The sequence below is a fragment of the Cyprinus carpio genome, chromosome B10 (assembly GCF_018340385.1).
Source record: "Cyprinus carpio isolate SPL01 chromosome B10, ASM1834038v1, whole genome shotgun sequence".
Classification (NCBI taxonomy): Eukaryota; Metazoa; Chordata; class Actinopteri; order Cypriniformes; family Cyprinidae; genus Cyprinus; species Cyprinus carpio.
The window spans coordinates 14,393,600-14,412,655 of record NC_056606.1 but is presented as its reverse complement, the minus strand read 5'-3'; the positions used below and the strand labels follow the sequence as shown (position 1 = coordinate 14,412,655).

Here is a 19,056-nt window from a genome sequence, read left to right as displayed (position 1 = left end):
TCTCTCACTTCTTTTCCGAGATGCGGTCTCGAAGGAAGAAAAGAGCTCTCCAATCACACTGATTCTGCTAATAAATATCATGCCTCACCCCTGCTGAGCTCTGCTCATTAAAACCACAGATGTTTGCTCGACTGGCGGATGGCTAATATCTGAGCTAAAAGGTGCGTGTCCTTTCTGGTTGTTATGTTATTCAATAATGCGACTCGAGGATCGATATCATGCCATCCAACTGTCAAGCTTCTGAGAAGTCTTTCTTATGCAGCCTTTCAATTAGTGCTTGTGTTAAAGCAGCTTTTCAGTAGGAGGACCTGGGCTGAAAACAGACGACGGGTGGACAAGCTGATTCACAATGTTTAGCCCTGCAGTGATTCAGTGAGAATAATGGTGCTACATTTCTAGCTCACCTCTAGGCATAATAGTCTAACACTCACTCTCTCCGAGACACGAGGGGACGACAAGGCTAGAATATGCATGCAGAGAAAGTCGATAGTGATTTAATCAACAAGTTTGGCTGTTGAATAGAGTGCATCAAGACTGAAAGCTTCTAATAGTCTCATTTAGACAGACCTTTGACCATCTATACAAAGTCTTGTCCTCAACTTATTCTGGCCAAAAACTGCTCACTTAGACAGGAATGAGCCATCTGGTCAACATATCTTGTCTACTTGCTACTAATAAATACAGCCAATCAGTTTAAAGCTTAGTGTTTTTATTTTTATTTTATTTTTTTGAAAGCTCTAGTAATTTTTGCATGCAAAATCTGCCTTAATGTGTGACATCTAAGACTAAAGGTCTGTATATATATATAAAGGTCATGTGCTTAATATATAATTAAGCACATGAATGCATAAAATACATGCATATGCACAAGATTCATCTGTCACTGTACACCAAAGTTCAGGTTTGGTAAACTCTAACCTGTGAATTTTTTTCAAAAAATCATCTTAAATTATAATATTCAACATTATTTAATAATATTATCGTAAATATATCATTAATAAATATTTAAATTACTAGAAATGCAAAATATTGAAAAGAATGTTAAATTAAAATATTCTTTTCAAATAATATTTCATATTAATTAATAGTATCATGAGATATTATAGAATGATATTTCATATTTAAAATAAAATATTTTAAAGCATTGAATAATAATATAATATTAAAGAAACATTTAAAGTAAAATTAAAAACAATTAAAATGATAAAAAAAAGGATATTATAATTTTGCATATCTATAGATTATTGTGACCACAACATATACCTCCTACAGAAACACAGTGTGCATACTTTAGTTCCTCAACAGCAGTTGATGCTTGCATTCTTGTTTATCTCAAGATTAACTTGTACCGCATTCAATCCTCAAGTGTGACGGATCTATACGTTGACGCTGTTAGCTAATTTTCAGTCCTTGGCGTCCCTGGCGTGAGTGTGGAGACTTGAAGAGGACAGGCTGTCATGGTGACGGTCTACTGAGGCTGTAGAATTAGCACAACTGACAGACTGAAGAGGCCATGAGGATGGTTGAAGTGTGTGTGTGTGTGTTTACTTTTCTGTGTGTGCATTTAAGAGTTTCTGGAAGGCCTGATAAGGCAGAGTGATACCAGAAGTGTGACACAAACTGTAACTGCCATACGGACTGTGTACAATCACTGACTGCTAATGCAAGAAGGTAGATTTTTCAAAGATGCTCATTCACGCACATCTACACACTCACACACACACTAACAGAAACCAACATAGATTTCTCTCAATGGTTAATGTACCTCATATGCAATAAAAGTCATCAAATATCAGCAGCAATCACACTGAACGACATATTAACCCCAAAACAAACATCACGGGTAAAAAAAAGATGAACATCACATAAATTGATTTCACTTGCGTCAACCATATTTGGAGAACATAAATGTGATTTCACTGCACAAATGGGTTTCTTCAAAGGGAAGTTCTGGTTGAAGACCCAGCGGTCTGTTATTCAGACCCTCTGAAGAATTTCATGCGGATGTCACACAGTGTCGGAACATTGGCACAGACGTAATGTTCCTGAGTACGGATGAACCACGACAACAAAAATCACCACCACCACCACAACAACAACAACAAGAAAACAACGGGAAAAAATAGACACATTCAAAATAAATATCACAAACTTGCCAGGTAGTTTGCTGCGGTCACCCCCGGGTATGTTAGATCAAACCGGGTAACCAGCGCAGGCTGCAGGCGAGAAAATACAAAAGAGAGTCACCAGCTTGTCGGCTGCACTCAAGGAGGGAAGAGAGAGGCTGAGGAGACAGGATGAGAGAAGATGAAAATGCAGACATAGTGCATGGACCATGAGAGGAAGAAAGGAGGGGAAGGAAAACAAAAGATGGCAGGATGAGGCTTTGATTTCAAGGTTATTTTGGCTCTGACCTTCCGACACTTGCTGCACACGACCAGTAAAAGCAGTCTGAGGCTGTTCACACAGAGCGTGCTCTTGCTTTCATAAACAGCTAGACGGAGAGGAATGGAACAGAATGCAGGGATCTCAAAATGAAAAGTTGAACGCATTTAACCCAAAACTAAATTCTAAGCTCATGGCGTAACATAACGACTAAAGATGTCTGCCTGATGCATGTGTATTTAAACCAACCACTTAAAAATAGCACGGATAGAACGTAAGAGCATGTCTTGTGTGTGACAGTGTTTTCACCTGCATCCCTCACCTTGCTTTGGGGAACAGGAAGTGAGAGGAGTTTGCACTGAGAAATCACGTCTGTAGGATAGAGGTTGTTATGTGACTGGGGGAGAAGCGGCTGTTGGCAAAATAGAAAGATTGAGGTCTTAAAACACTGTCTGCACAAGAGATGACAGTGCAGAATTCTTATGAGCCTAATGCTTTAGACAGGTCTATACACTCTGGAATAAAATCATACACTCCCCAAGATCAAATAAAAGCACAGAGCTTTTGTATCATCTGCAGACAATCAGATGAGGCACAGGCTGTTAATGTCTCTCTGGCAGAGAGCGTGACTCCAGCTGAGCCACAGAAAAACAGCAACAAAAGCTTTCAATTCGGAAATAGATAAATATGGTTTGTACCTGGCATTTTTCATTAATTCAGTGCATTTAAAATGCACAAAGAGGCCAAATTTAACAGAATTTTATTAATAAATACATTTATTATTTGTATTTTACTAAAAATATATACTATTGTTAAAAATGTTTGGAGTGAGTAACCTTTTATTTAAATCAATTAAACTGATCAGAATAAAAACACTTCTACATTATTATACATATAAAAAATAGATTTCAAATAAATGATTCATCAAAGAATCCTGAAAAAAAAGTATCAAGGCTTTAAGGCAAAATTAAGATGCACAACTGTTCTCAACACTGCTAATAAAAAAAATGTTTCTGAAAATCATAATATTACAATGATTTCTGAAGGATGTGATACTGAAGACTGGAGTATCGGATGCTGAAAATTAAATTGCATTCTAAAATATACAAAAAAATAAAATGGTTATTTTGAATTGCAATAATATTTCACAATATTACTGTTTGTACTGTATCTTATAAATCGTATACTGTGTCTTATAATCTTACTGACCCCAAATTCCTCTTTCAAATTCAATAAATAAATATTAAAATTAAATAAATACAAATAAATCTGTAATTGTACTAGGAATTAAAAGGAGGAATGTCTTAAACAGATATTCGTTACCTAAATGTTTATTTCTGATGATTTTACTATGTCTGACAAACACAGTACACAACCTACCTACTGCCACAGTCAAGGAGGTCTATAATGCAGCCACAATCCTTCTGCTTTTAAACTAAGAATTGAGCGCCATCTAGTGTTGAGCAGTCATATCACAACAGTACAGCTTAGCACAGCACTAGAGCTATAATGAAGCCTAACTCATAACCTGCAACTGTTCCAACAAATGCCTGCCTTACAGGTCAAACTCTTTCTAAAAAATACATTTAAAAAACAAAAAAGATTTCTTTAGATTTTTTAAAATTAGTATATAAATGAGGAATGACATGGAAAACCGGACACTCAAAGAGGCAACCAGACCAACACACAGACATACATATGAAAAAAGAGAGGAGGTAAAACACAGCAATGTGAAGAGGGCCATTGTGTTACATATTGTATGGTCTGAGAAAGTGTGACTTACCTTAAGTGGTGAAATGTGAGAGTGAGAAACATAGCCATGCACATTCTCAATTTCTGAAAGGTTCTTCTCCGATACGTGCACCAGCTCCGGCGCTCGAACTTCATTGGTGAGTCGCGGGAAGCCGTGTTCTGGAGGAGGGGAATCATCATCCTGATACCGATACTATATATGTGAAAAGAAAGAAGAGATGGGGATAGAAAGGAAAGCAGAGAAAACTAAATGAGAAAGGGCAGAAAGAAATCCCACAATCCACTGCAGAGCAAAATGCGACAACGTAAATGACTTTTTCAGCCAATGAGTCCTGTGCGCTGTGAGATGAACAAGCCAATTCATTATTTGGAGAATTAAGAATGACTGAAATCATGATGCATGGTGAAGTTTCATATTTTCTGTGAGCAACTGCATGCACACACAATTAAAGCAAAGCACTGCTGCTGACATGCTCCGGTCAAGAGGGAGAAGTTCTAAATAGTTTGCTCTGCATGCGATCAAAGCAGGATGGTCATCTGTTTCATCTAAGCATTTGATGTTTCTGATAACAACAGTGAAAATGTGTAAAATGAAGATGCAACACAGTGCAGCGCATCGGTTCTGGACAAACAGAGAGAATTTGTTATGGCACGGCCCCTGTTTTTCCGTCTCACCCAGGGGGAGCTCATCAGGGCTGGGTTCATACATGCTGGAGAGCTGCTTTGGTGCTGGGAGCCCTGTACTGCTGGAGGCCTGTTCTGTAAACACACACACAGGAGCCCAACTGTGAACAACCAATCACAGTCAGTTAAGCTGAATCATTTAAATAATTGTACATACACTACAGTTCAAAAGCTGGGGTTTGGTAGATTTTTTAAGAACTTTCTTATGTTCACCAAAGCTGCATTTATTTGATCAAAAATACAGTAAAATCAGTAACATTGTGAAATATTATTACAATTTTAACATTGGCATTGTTTATTTCAATATATTTTAAAATATATTACATTTTCAGCAGCATTCTTCACATGATCCTTCAAAATTCATTGTAATATTCTGATTTGGTGCTCAAGAAAAGTTTTCATCATCATCAATTTTGAAAACGCTTAACATTTTTGTGGAAAATGTGATCATTTTTCTTTCTTTGATGAACAGAAAGTTGAAACTGTAATTGAAATAGAAATGTTTTGTTACATTATGAATGCATTTACTTTCACTTTTGATCAATTTAATGCAACCTTGCCAAATAAAAGAAAAAAGAAAAAAATACTTTTGAAAAGTAGTGTAGGCTATTCACCAGCCTCACACAAATTAACCAAAACAAACACAAGGGAAGAAGCTTAGACCAAAAAAAAGTACAACCTGACGTGCCATACACACACACGCACACATAAAAATACACGGAGATTGAACAAACTGCAATTTACAACCAATTTACTGTTTGAAAGCCAACAATCTTCCCTTAATTTGGAAGCATCAGGCTCTGTAAGCCTGCTTTTAGATGGCAAATGAGTCACTTTGCAGACTCAAATGTCCTATTTTTGATTTGTAAAAATGGATAAAACCATGATAAAATATTCAAGATCTTAGATGCTTTAAAAATAAATAAAAAAATACTCAAAATCTAATCCTGGTGGGAAAAAAAAGACAATTGCTATCCCACAAAGTGTAACTCCAAGCAGAAAAAATTAATAATCAAGTAGATGGTGCCAGCTGTCAGATAAGCAGCATTGCCAGTTCTCAATGTAACTGATAAAATGTCTGATAAAATCTTGAATGCAACACAACTCACTTAATAGCATATAGAATAATAGCATATATCAAATGCAATGAATATTGCGAATATGGAGACAGTTGGGAGCCATAATTACCACTTCTGCAATCAAAAAAGCTCAAATATCTCCTTGTCAGTGGACACACCATCACACTATGGATTTAAAATCCTCTATACTGAATGTGTGCACAATCATATTTCAAGAGCTTAGGCTGCATGAGCCCACCTGCAGAGAACATAAGGGCTTTAATTCTCTCTGATGATATGACTCCATGCACAGCACAGAGTAATTATCCTACACCTTACTGACTAGCATTACACACTGAGGTAGATGTGTTTTCGAATACACTACCCTGGGTTACAGTATTTCTCATTATCCTAATCTTCAGAGAAACAGCTGGAATGTTCCAACATAGAAGAGTTTTAGAATCTTCTATCTAAAACTTCACAGCCTTCTAAGGTAGTATCATAACTGATAATGGCCACAGACAATTGTTTTTATTCGACATTTTTCGATATACGTTATCTTTCAAAAGTTTGGGGTGGTAAGGTTTTTAATATTTTTGAAAGAAGCCTTTAATGTTCAACAATGCCTTTTCCCTCACAAATATTGGTCCAATGCATTTCGGGACTGTCCTCTCCACAAAGGATACATTGTTTGCTGCCTTTCAATCAAATCAAAATGACATAACTTATGATACTTCCTTTTAGAACGGCCTTTATATTTCTAAAAAGTCTTCAAATGCTGCACAAAGTGAATGTTTGATGAAGGTTCTCTGAGAGACAGATCAAAGGTGTGGGGCATTCTTGGGTCATAAGTTATCCAATGCTATGAATCTGGGTTTCTGAGCTGCAGACTGCCATGCGGACTGTCAGCTGGCAGTCTAATAGCTGACATATGTGAGACGGTTCATCTGAGGGAAGAAGTCACAAGAGATCAGAATAACAGAACGAAAGTTGTGCTAAGAATACACACATACCACAAAACATTAACCACTATGAACATCATGTATCCAAAGCAAAAGCTAAGACACAAAAACCTTCATTTTGATGTCCATGAAAGAATATTGAATGATGGGCTTAGCAACATGCTAATAACATGCTATGTAACACTGTTATATGCACTATATAAGTACATATACATGTATATTTATGCACTATAGGTATATGCAAATATAAGTGCACCTATGCACTTTCAAGTCAGCTTGATAAGGTTTTGGATCAGAGATTTTGATCGCCGCTGAGTTTCAAGACACACTATTTTCACTGCCAATGTACTACATGCTGCACAAAAGCAGTGTGCCGAACTGCTGTATTGTATGCGAAGGCAGAGATAAATGAAGTTAATGTAAAGTAATGACAGGTGGGTGAGAAAAGGTGGTCCCCAGGGTTCCCACAGAGTAGCAGGTCGTGCAACCGTCTAACCTTTCTTTAAAAGCTGCTATTGTCTCCCTCTCTCAAATGCCGTAAGCATCTCTTGTTGCCCCTGACTTGTTCTTTCTACACTATTATTACCTGCAATTATCCAGCCCAGGCTAATAGCAGCTCTCATACTCCATAGCAGTGAATGGTAGGGAAATATCTTCAGTATAAAATGCACACTCACAGATTCAATCTAGAAACACCAGCCACGCTATATTTAGGCTGTCTGCAACCTCTCAGAATCAGAGGAATTTTCAACCTTTGGATTTGTGGAAAAGACAAGCATATATTGTGTTGTGCTGGTCAACAAAACCAACAGCTAGTCATGCTAGTATAACATGGTCTTTTCAGCAGGATCTTTAATGTCTGGTGTTCTAAGCTTTATTAATTGACTGCGACTTGGACAGGATTTTCACTCGGAAGGTCTCTTCCCTGACTCAACATGCCATTTAAAGATTACAGACTTTGCCGGCAAATTGCTTGGAACTGTTTTTAAAAGAAAAAACGAGAAAATATTGGCCAGCCACAGCTACTCTCCTTATTGTTACAAACATAATAAGGGGAACGGAACAAGGAAGAACTGATAAACAAAACTGAAAATAAAGATGCAAATCCTCTATCCTTGGTGGATACACAGTGCTAATGTGCTGCAGCGGTATTGATGGGACTGAACAGGTTTTATTAAAGCCAAGAAAGAGCAGAGGGTAAAGTCACTACAAATAACTACAACATACAATATACTTCTGTGTCCTTTCTGTCGTTAAGAATTTCCTGTTGTTCTGCTTGTAAAGCCCAACAAGATAATTAGCAGCTGTTCACACTGCACTGAATGTTCATAAACTAAATCATTATTACTCAATTAAATTGGAGTGGGAGTTGCACCAGCGCAAACTGTCTTTTGGCATTAAAATAGTACTGTCAGGATTTACTAAAGACACAGTGAAGAATTAGCACTGAAAAGGCATGGATACAGTAATTTTTGCGTCTGACCTTACTGTATATGCATTTGTAGGAGTTTCCCTTTCAGACGCAAAATTTATGGGAGGAGAGTATTAAAAAGAATCACGCAACGCAATTTACTAACATTTGCGCTCGTCAAATTACTGGTATTTGCGGCATTATTTAACACCCAAAAAAGCATGTCTTCAATATTTTGCACCTGTAGATCACCCGCACCTGAGACTAGCTAATTTGCGCTGAGCTTGGTATATTGCGTTGGTCGATATGTCAATGAGATGTTGTGTCAGTGTTCTTTAATTTGCGCGTTGTCAGTAAATCACCCACAGAAATTTCCATGCCCACTGGTGTTGTTTTAGAATTGACCTATCGGTAAGCCCCTACCCTTGAACGCAGATGAGCCAATGGCAGTCGAGTATCGGTTGCATTGGGAGTAGAACTCGGACATCTTTAGGTTTCAGAGATAGAGAAACATTTGAAGATCCGAAGCTTGCATCGTTTTGAGATTAATGATCTTAAATTACAGAGTTATCATTCACAATTATGTAACCTTAATTATGACCACTGTCTTATCATCTTTTTAATTCACACAGTTTTCTCAACTTGTAAAATTAGGATATAAATAGGATAATGTAAACATACTATATGCTGTCAGAGCAGATCACCCAGCATTCCTACAACCACCTTTGGACTTTAATTAAAAAAAATTTTTTTATGCTGTGCATAATTCGCTTCAGTTAAAAAAAAAGAAAAAAAAGTGACATTTTAACTGAATTTATTCCATGGATTTCCATGGATTCTGAAACATCATAGAAATATCAGCCTTAGTAATGACAGCACAGAATGCCACATTGTTTGTGTGACTCTGACAGAACCACTACAGCGGCAATGAATGAGGCAGAGTTCATTAATGATGCTTTAGCACTATACTCTACTAACATATAACAGTCAGGCACTGGTCACAGCTCAGTAAATGGACCACTGCTATTTTGTTGAGGCTACTGATCTGCAAATCAAAAGTATAAACATGCACAGTAGAACTCAAACTAATCAGAGCTTCTTAATTCTTTAAATCACCTGAAACTTCATATAGCTTCTAAAAATAAAAGTCTTGTATTTTCTGCAATCAACATTTATCATTTTAATAAATTATAAATGTGAACTGCAGAAAATACAAGACCTGTAACAAGCTCATGCATATTTAATGAGGTAAGCACTGATTAGTTTATGATGACTGACTATTGCTGTTGCAGTTTTGGTTTCACACTGTTTACCTTAGCACATCATGTAAAAGTTGTCAAATAAAACAAATCAAGTTTACAACAAACAGATAAAATGGTGTTACACTGGACTAATAAAAATGCATCAGGCTTGCATGCTAAATGCCATAGTGATGTGCAGTATATTTGATGAATGTGAGGGTAAGCTGTCTCACACCACACACAAGTGTCAAATATAATACTACAACACCGAATATATCACAATATATCACTTTTAATCAGACATATGCAGCATGATAATGTGATAGACGGCTGCTAGCGCGGATTACAGCACATGAGTTTGGAAATTTTCAAAATGTGCTAATATATTTGTATGAGGACAGATGTGTTTGTGTGTGGAGGTGCATTAATGTATTTGTGAACAGGCTGTGGGTTTTTCCAACACACTATGTGGATCTAGCATGTTCACGTGCCCCTGTGCTGAAGGCTCCTTCCTCACTTCCCTCTCTCTCTGTCTCTTTGAGATGAGAGAAGATTAGAATATGAGGTGGCGTGGCTGAAGGCTCTTTGCTGGATTGTGTGGAATCTCCTCGCGATTGTGTGCACTGACCCCTTTTCTGCGGCCTAATAAACCCAGAGCTCATCATTGTCAGCTCGCAGGGTTCACTCAGCCTGCAGAAGAAGGAAGGGTTAACGACAGCTGGCAGGATCCTCCCACTTCTACCTCCTCAGCTACTGAGAAAATGCAAAACTAGGTTTTAAGCCAAAGTAAAATACTGTGTTTTAACTGACACATATTAATCACTATATAAAACTAAAATAAATACAATAAATACATGCATAAAACTATTTATAGATTTTATTTTATATTAAGATTTGCTGTGAATATCAACTAATTTTAGTCTGTTCCTAAATATGTGGTACATTTTCAGAAGACTTGGGTATTACTTTTATGGAGTTTTGCAACCTCTGGTCCCCAATCAGTTTCACTGCATAGAAGAGAACACTGTGATCCTTCTTTATAATTGCAGGATTACATTGTGTTCCAAAGAAGCAAAAAGTCAGGTTTGGAATATCATGATGAGTTACTGCACACATATATCTGCAAACATTACTTAAAATTTCAAATCACTCAGTGGAAGTCTGAATATCAGATTCACAAACAACCATATGACACAAACTATGACACTGCTCCTCTGAATCACATTTGAGAGATTTGGTTGTGGGCTGATCCAAATGTGTCCAGAAATGGGAACAGCTGTTTGATTGTGGGAAATAAGTATGTCATAAGGAGACTACAGAAATGTACATTTTATGATGGTATCTGCAGAACTCAGAATGACTCTGAAAGCTGAGGGGGACCTCAGATTCCAGCTGAACCCTTACATTAACACATCTGGTCAAATATTAAATAATAATACGCTTAGGTTTACAGTAAAGATTTAAACAGCATAAATCTGGGTTAATTAATGCAGAAAAGACATGCCACAGCTTACACTGCAAAAACTAATCCCTACCCTCCCTCCTTTCCATTTCTCTCTCTCCTTCTTACTTTATCATTCAGGCAGAACGTAGAGCAGTGGATTTAAAACTTACTGAACATTCTGATTTTTGTATCCACTGTGCCACAAGGACAAAATCAAATCATAAAACTGTTGAAACCATTTTTACATCTTTTACATTAAAATAAATAAATAAAAAATACAGGCAATTGCTATAATAATGAAAACGAAAAAAAAAAAAAAAAAATTAAACTGGTTCACTCCGAGCATAATCAATACTGGTTCGAGTAGAAGAAATACCGGTTAGTAACGTTATTTTAACCCTCTGGGACCGACTAACGAAAATATGCGTTTTGAGGCATCTTCTCCTGATAACCCCGAAAAGAACTTAAATTACACTTTCAGTTTTGATCGTACAGATAAGAGCAATAAATTAATCGAATCTGTAAAGGGTCTAATTTTATTTGTATACACACATAATAACAACAAAACTTTGTGCATTTATAAAATAAAGAAAACAAACAGGGTGCGCTGTCTGCTGTCTTGTTCTGCGGTGATCTTCATTTAGAAACACGTCATTAAAATAAACTGTAACTCAGTGAAAACTCAACACAGAGACATGAGAGAGATATCTATAGAAAGCTTGACATGTCTACTTTTAAACTAAGCAAATGCTACCGAAAACAAATATTCTGTGATAACGTAATCCATATGAAACCAACGCGATGTCCGTCTTTCACGTCTCCCTTCATAATATCTAATGCGACCACGCCCATGCGCTGAGCGCTATTGATATTACAATAATGAAGCTCACGGCGGGTAAACGCCCCATAACAACAAACAAAGCAGCGAGTTTTTTACATTTTACTTTGCACTTCGTGCTGAAAGGAATGAGACTGAATTCACCGGAGAAAAGACTTGCTGTGACAAATTATAAAGAATTCACCTCAAGAAGCTTTGGATTATTGATGCAGCGGATTGATCAAGCAGAGATCCTAAACATGAGTAAGTCTTTTTTTTATTATCCTACTTGTATTAGTTTTCACATGACCTGTACACATTTTACTAGTTAGACTTTTTTCAAACTATAATTCCTGACTAAATGTATAATCAAGTGAAACATTATAAAGTTTTATTCACAGCATCTAAATGTCTCACCATGCCAGGATTTTTTTTTTCTTTCTTTTTTGTATGTTATATAACATAAACAGCAATACGATATATAAAAAAATATTGTTGCTAGCCTAATGTCAGTAAGAATGGTTAGACAAAACTTTACTGAGATAGGCTATTCTCTGTTCACGAATATAGCCACATATGTTTATAACTATATATATTGTATAGGCCTACATACAAAGCATGCTTGTGCTTATGAATGTAACTAAGCTTCTGTTCATAAATATCTACTCTGGTGTAAGTATTTTGAATGAAATTTATGAAAGCCTATTTCACTCGCTAGATGCGGCAGCGTTACATTTGTAGGCCTTGTTACCTGAATTTGTGATTGGTTGACAGCAAATTTCAAATATTAAAAGGAATGATAAAATAACACTATTAACCGGTTAATGGGCATTTCAAATTTTCTATTCTTTTCGGAACTATAAAATTTGATTTAATTTCTGTTTCTGGTTCTGTTCCTGTCAAAATTACCTGTCATATGTTTTCGTTTTCGTTCCTTGAACCAGTTCAGAGCTCTGGTTATAATATAGATTTGCCTTTATATGCAGTGTATACACATCCAAAATTAAGCTACAAGGTCCATTCTATGTGATTTACTCCACAACAAATGAAATACACTAATCTACTCTCCTTTCCATGCATTATAAATAAACCCAACTGAGTGACATCATATAGCCAAGCAAAAGTGACAGAATTCCCTCTGCAGCTGCAATTTATTTTACTTACATAGCTGAATCATCTTATTAGCATGCTGTGCTGCAGACTGCCTCTGCCGTCTGGACTAATTGGTTCTGAATGCAGAACCATACATGAAAGCAAACAAACAAACAAGTGCAGCACGTCAACTGAATACAACATTAACAATGGGATTAACATCTTGATCCAAGTGACCTTCCAGAGGTTTTTAAGATGTTTACTGTAAAAAATTTAAACAATAAATAAAAAATAAAAAAGCCATACTTAAGTGCTTGTTTTCAAAGTGAGGGTTGTAAATGCCATAGATGACTTAATTATTCTCATGAAATCACTTAAAACAAATCATCCATGCAATGCAACACACTTCAATAGATCACAGATCAACTGCAGCCCAATAATCCACATAAGTAGTAAATGTTGAGTGTCACACCACTGACATACTTCCTGACCCGGCAAAACAGCAGCATTACTAGAGCTGGCAAAAGTGTTAATGCATAATCTTAAAAACTCAAACGGCTTCCTTCTTGTAAAACAGCACTGATGATGGATGCCTACCTTACATCCGAACATCAGCGACAAGGTGTTGTCATGGCACGCAACCTTACAGTGGCAGAGCATTGGATTAAAACAGTTGGGGTTCCTCACTATCGGAGACATTCCTCTCGCAGCAGGAGTGCTGCAGGAGTGCTACAAGCACTGATGTAGACAGAGAGAAAGCACGAGACTCTTCACTCCTGGATAAGCAAGAGTCCGCCTAATGCATGAACACACACGCACACACGTTCTCCCTAAACACACACACAACCGGGATGCAGCCACCATTTAGATCTCAATTCTCTTTTTGCCTTGCTCCCTTTTTCTACTCTGGTCTGAGTCACTCACTATTTCACAACCCTGTCTGCCTGAAGCTTTCTTAAGTCCTATGCTTCATTTTCCGTACACAAAACTTCTTTTGTTTTTTTCTTTTGATTTTATAGTGAAACTGTACGACCATGATTTTTTTGTGTTTCTGTGAGATTACTAATGACAACATTGTGGTAAATTAACTACATGGCATAATAGGCACCACTTGAATTTATTAGGAAGGCCAAGTGTGACTTGTTAGACTTTTTTGAAATTCAGCGAGAAGCATGAAAGCAGTGTCACTTTCTTTGCTTTCTTTGAAAATCAGAGAGCTGTAATTAGCGACATTGTAATGTGTATACGAAAAGCTTCCTTAGTTTACATAAATATCAGCAGAACTGTGATGAAAGAGATGCTTGCATTTTCACACCTCCCTAGCAAAAACAAATCAAGAAAAGCAAGTCTATCTGTTAACTTCATATACTGCAGCAAAAGTTCAGGTTGAACATACACTACTGTTTAAAAGTTTGGGTCAGTAAAAGAAATTAATACTTTTATTTAGCAAGGATGTATAAAACTGATCAAAAGTGACAGTGAAGACATTTATAATATTAAAAAAGGTTTTCATTTTTAACAAATGCTGATATTTAAACTCGTTTCATAAAAGGATCCAGCACAATTATTGATAATGAAAAACATTTCTTGAGCACCAAATGAACATATCAGAGAAAGACTTGGTGATCTGCAAATGTTTCTAATGGCTGTAACTTTAGTGAGATTTTTTGAGTAGTATTTTATTGTGTATTGTATGTTACTGTTAGTTATATGTATTTGTAAATTTGGGCTGCCTATCTTGGCCAGGACACTCCTGCCAAAAATACATCCATTTTTCATCAAAAAAAAAAATAAAACAAAAATCTAAAAAAAATAACATTTAACATCTTTATTTTCTTATTATTTTGTATCAAATTAAACTTTTCTATCACAGGAATAACCCACAGTCAAAAACACAACATGTGCAATACTCTTCTTGTCAACCGGCATCTATGCCAAGACGAGAATGTATATTAAGATTAACTAATATCACAACAGCAGATGTGCTAGCCTACAAATTACCACAACTCTGAGAGATGAGGGAGAGATGTTTACAAGCCCACATAGCAAACTGCCAAACCCAGACAGAGTGCAGGATGGCATTATGCCTTTGTGTGTGTGTGTGTGTGTGTGTGTGTGTGTGTGTGTGTGTGTGTGTGTGTGTGTGTGTGTGTGTGTGTGTGTGTGTGTGTGTGTGTGTGTGTGTGTGTGTGTGTGTGTGTGTGTGTGTTCTCCAGAAGGAAAACAGAGGTGTTCTGGGCTGGGAGAAATCACACTGCAGATGAAGAATTATAAGTTAGACTCTTAGTGGGTGAAAATATGCAGTAAACAATGATCCACAACAATGATCAGTGTGTGGCAGAGGAGTGTATGAGGAGGCAAAGGATGCAATGCCACCCCAAAAAAAATAAATAAATAATAATAATAATAGAATGAGAAAATATTGTAAACAAGTAATATGAAATATGATATGTAAACCACTAATTTTTCTGAAGTAACACTGTCCAAGTGGCACAACAGTTGCATATACAGTTTGAGAAAACCCAGCATCTCTTTTGATGTCCTAAAATGTGGCGTGAATGTAAAAACGCTATTCTTAGATACAGGTTACATGAGACTGACTGTGATTGGCTGATTTCCAGTATGATAATGTTCTCCTATCATGTACACAACCATTTGGCAAATCAGCCTAAATGAGTAAAACTGGTCAAATTGGCTAAAGACTAATGAAAAGAAAGAAAGAAAGAAAGGTTGACTATTAAAAACAATTAAATAAACTAACAAAATATATAAATACACAATATGCCATTTTGCTTCATTACAAATATTCACTTTGCAAAGATTAAAACCCTACAGTACTAAGATTTCAGTTTATAAAGATGCAAAAATATTACTGTATTGGTTCCTTATTAAATGGAATGCTGAATTTGTGGTGATGAGTGCATGTTTGTGAGCTAATGTGTTATAAGCAACAGAAGGGGGTCTGGCCATCCCTATAGATGTGGAAAGCTGCAGGAAGCTATTATGAGATCTTAGCGTTTGTTTTCGTGCCAGTTCACCTGTGTGCCAAATCAACCCGAAGAAACACTTCTTAAAATACCAGTGCGTAAAACCCACCTCAGATGTGTGATCACAGCTAAGAGGGGAATGCGGCTCTGTGTTTTATTCTGTTCAAACAGAGAGTGAATCTAATTAACATGAATTCATAGTCAAACACACATAAGGTACACAGTGAGTGGATCTGCACTAAAGCTCTGGGCCTTTGGGAGGTACAGACACACTGGCCTGTGTGTGTACATGTGCACTGTGTGGTTGTGTGGTCATGCGTGAACTGCTTTATGTGATGGGTAATGATGCCTTAGGAAGGATTCCTGAACATGCACACACACACAGTTTCCAATGCATCACAGCTTTTTTTTTTCTTTTGTTCAATTTATACTAAAGGCTCCAAAAATATACAAAAAAAAAAAAAAAAAAAAAAAAAAATATATATATATATATATATATATATATATATATATATATATATATATATATATATATATATATATATATATATATAATCCACATTAAAGTAATCTATTTTGATGTAGTCCATATGACCAAATAACAGTTGAAATTGTTTGAAATTATCTGGGTAAATAATAACAAAATTCTTATTTTTGTGTGAATTATCCCTTTAAATCATAGTATTAAAAATGACAGAGCTGTCACTGCACAGAGCCCATGTAAAATGTAATATAAGGTCATTCTATTTTAGGAATCTACTCAACTGTGCATGACATTACGAGACCGAATCAGCCGTGATGTGAACTGACGGCACGGTAAATGGTCAGAAAGTGAATCGTCGTTCGCATGGTTGGCACGAGGAGGCAAAATCTGGCTTTGGTCAACAAAATATTACTCACAGTTTAAAACCAATCCATCCGTGTGCTGATCTTTTATATTTTCTCCAATAACAAGCTCCTGATTCAGCTCAACACAAAGCACAGTATGGATCACAAGCACAAATCAGCACAGGAAGTGAGGTCTACTTTAACTGTAATTACAAATATAGGGTACTTATGCAGAGTCAAGTGATGTACTGCACGCTAATTACAGTATCGACGCTGTCAGGATAAAATATGGCACAGCACTTAATTAACAATAAACACAGTTATATTACCCAGAAAGAGAGTTTGATAGTCCCATTAACACAAAGCTGCCAGTGCAAGTTGTATTACTGAACTATAAATACATGAACACATGGGGAAGAAAGGGGAATGTGGGTAGGGTAAACACTCATGTTGTCCAGCAGAGGGAGCATTCACACAGAGCTTCACTCAGGTGAAGAGACTGAGGGATTGAGGCTAATCAGATACTGATACATTAGCAGAACCACACATTAAATTCTTGCTGAATCAACTGATCCTGTCTGCTGTCTACTAAGGGTGCTTGGGGATGGGGATGAAGTGTCACAAGGATTTACATTACTGTTCAAAAGTATAGAGTTAGTACGTTGTTTTAATGTTTTTGATATTAGTCTGTTTATACTATTAAAGACTGCATTTATTTAAATAAAATTACAGTAAAATTATTTATTCTTAAAATGGCAAAGCTGAATTTTCAGCATCATTATACCAGTCTTCAGTGTCACATGAACCTTCAGAAATCATTCCAATATCCTCAAGAAACTTTTTTTCTTTCTTGAAAACAGTTGTGCCGCTTATAAAAAATTTGTGGAAACTCTGAAACATCTTTTGAATTAGCATTGAATTAAAAACTGAAATCTTAATATCTTTACTGTTACTTTTGATCAATCCTGGCTAAATAAATCTATTTATTTCTTACAAAACTTTGTGCTTTCTCCAGTCAGCAAGACTCTGCTTTGAGCATAATCATTTGTGTTTAATTAAATCATTAACTAATTAATAAATAGATTTACTCAAATAAAAACGGAAGTTAGAGAAAGTTTCCATCTGCTTATCACCACACATGATAAGATCCCAGAAAAGTTATTCAAGTGTCTGTTTTCGAGGCCTCCTAATTTAGAATCCCATGCCTGTAGCACAGTAATATGTCTAGCAGGTCTGTTTTCACTTCTGTGTTAGCCTCATACCTGCAGCTAAACCCCCTCCAACTGACATTAATATTTCAGCATGCCTTCAGCACGAGAAGATCCAGTCTGACCTCAGACTGTGCTACATTACGGGTTTACAGTAAAGCATCAGCACTCTGTGGTGGAGGCTGGGATAGATACACCTCTCCCTCTCTGTGTCATTTGCTCTGGCCTGCAGCAAAACACAGGAAGAATGCACCAAACCTGCCAGTAACATTAAGGGCTAGGAGCTAAAGGTCTGTCATTGTAAATCTGTCATGAACCACTTATAATTGAGTTTATGGGTTTGTAAATCAATACTACGGTTTATGGAGAACCTTTGAGATTGTAACACACAGTCTGTAATAAAATCTACTTTTCTCAAGGTGTCTTTACACAGCCAAAATCTTTGTCTTCAGTTGTGACCCACCTCAGGCCATTGTATTGGAGATGATTCTAATCCTGAATTGATTCTCCATAAGCAAAATGCAGCTTCACAGCATCCAAACACATACATACATCAACATTCTATATGATACAGAAATTAAGCTTTTATAGAAACAATACAAAGATTGCTGCAGTGACTTTCCTGTATAGTTCAGACCATCCTGACAGTCAAATTCCAGCTGAAAGGTCTGAATGATGGGTAGCATTTTGACTTTAATGTTGTGTAGATGCATTCCTGGGGCTCTCTGTGGACAGTGTGCATATGCTGCTGTTGACTGTGGAGACAGTCGAGTTTGAGGCTGAGCTGACAGTGGACTCGGGATCTGGAGCAGACTAGAAATTAATTAGAAGTTTGATAGCTTTTTCCAGAGTGTTTAATTACAGTGGTAAAGGACAATTAGATTTGAGCTCTAAGACACCTCTTGGGAACTACATAAAAGAAAGATCAAGAAGACTTCAAGTGGCTCGATACCGGGTTTCCATCCAAAATTGCGACTTTAACTTATGCGCAAAATTGGAATATTGCACTAAACATACGCGAACAAGCACCGTTTCAAAGTCAAAGAGAACAAAATCGTCACTTCCTGATAAACTGGCACACTGCATCACTAAGAAAAGTAGGAGAAACTAATGAATATAATAATTTTCCTATATAATAAAGTACTTGCACTTCAGAACGAGCAAATGAAACACAATGAATGCAATTA

General features: G+C 36.6%; 1 protein-coding gene across 32 annotated transcripts in view; it reads right to left on the bottom strand.

Moving 5' to 3' along the window:
* Positions 1–19,056, bottom strand: part of dlg2 (discs, large homolog 2 (Drosophila)) — a 184,557-nt gene that overhangs the window by 101,053 nt on the left and 64,448 nt on the right. For 22 of the 32 annotated variants that reach the window (XR_006155755.1, XM_042732720.1, XM_042732721.1 and 19 more), the window contains 3 exons: positions 4,813–4,896; positions 4,169–4,330; positions 2,708–2,797 (listed from right to left, as the gene is read on the bottom strand). Coding sequence is in view for 31 of the 32 variants with exons in the window: in XM_042732720.1 (XP_042588654.1) it covers positions 2,708–2,797; positions 4,169–4,330; positions 4,813–4,896 (336 nt within the window). In the remaining variant the exon portion in view is untranslated. Of the gene's footprint in view, positions 1–2,156; positions 2,217–2,707; positions 2,798–4,168; positions 4,331–4,812; positions 4,897–19,056 lie in introns of all 32 variants that reach the window. The other 10 variants (XM_042732730.1, XM_042732743.1, XM_042732748.1 and 7 more) reach the window with 4 other exon arrangements.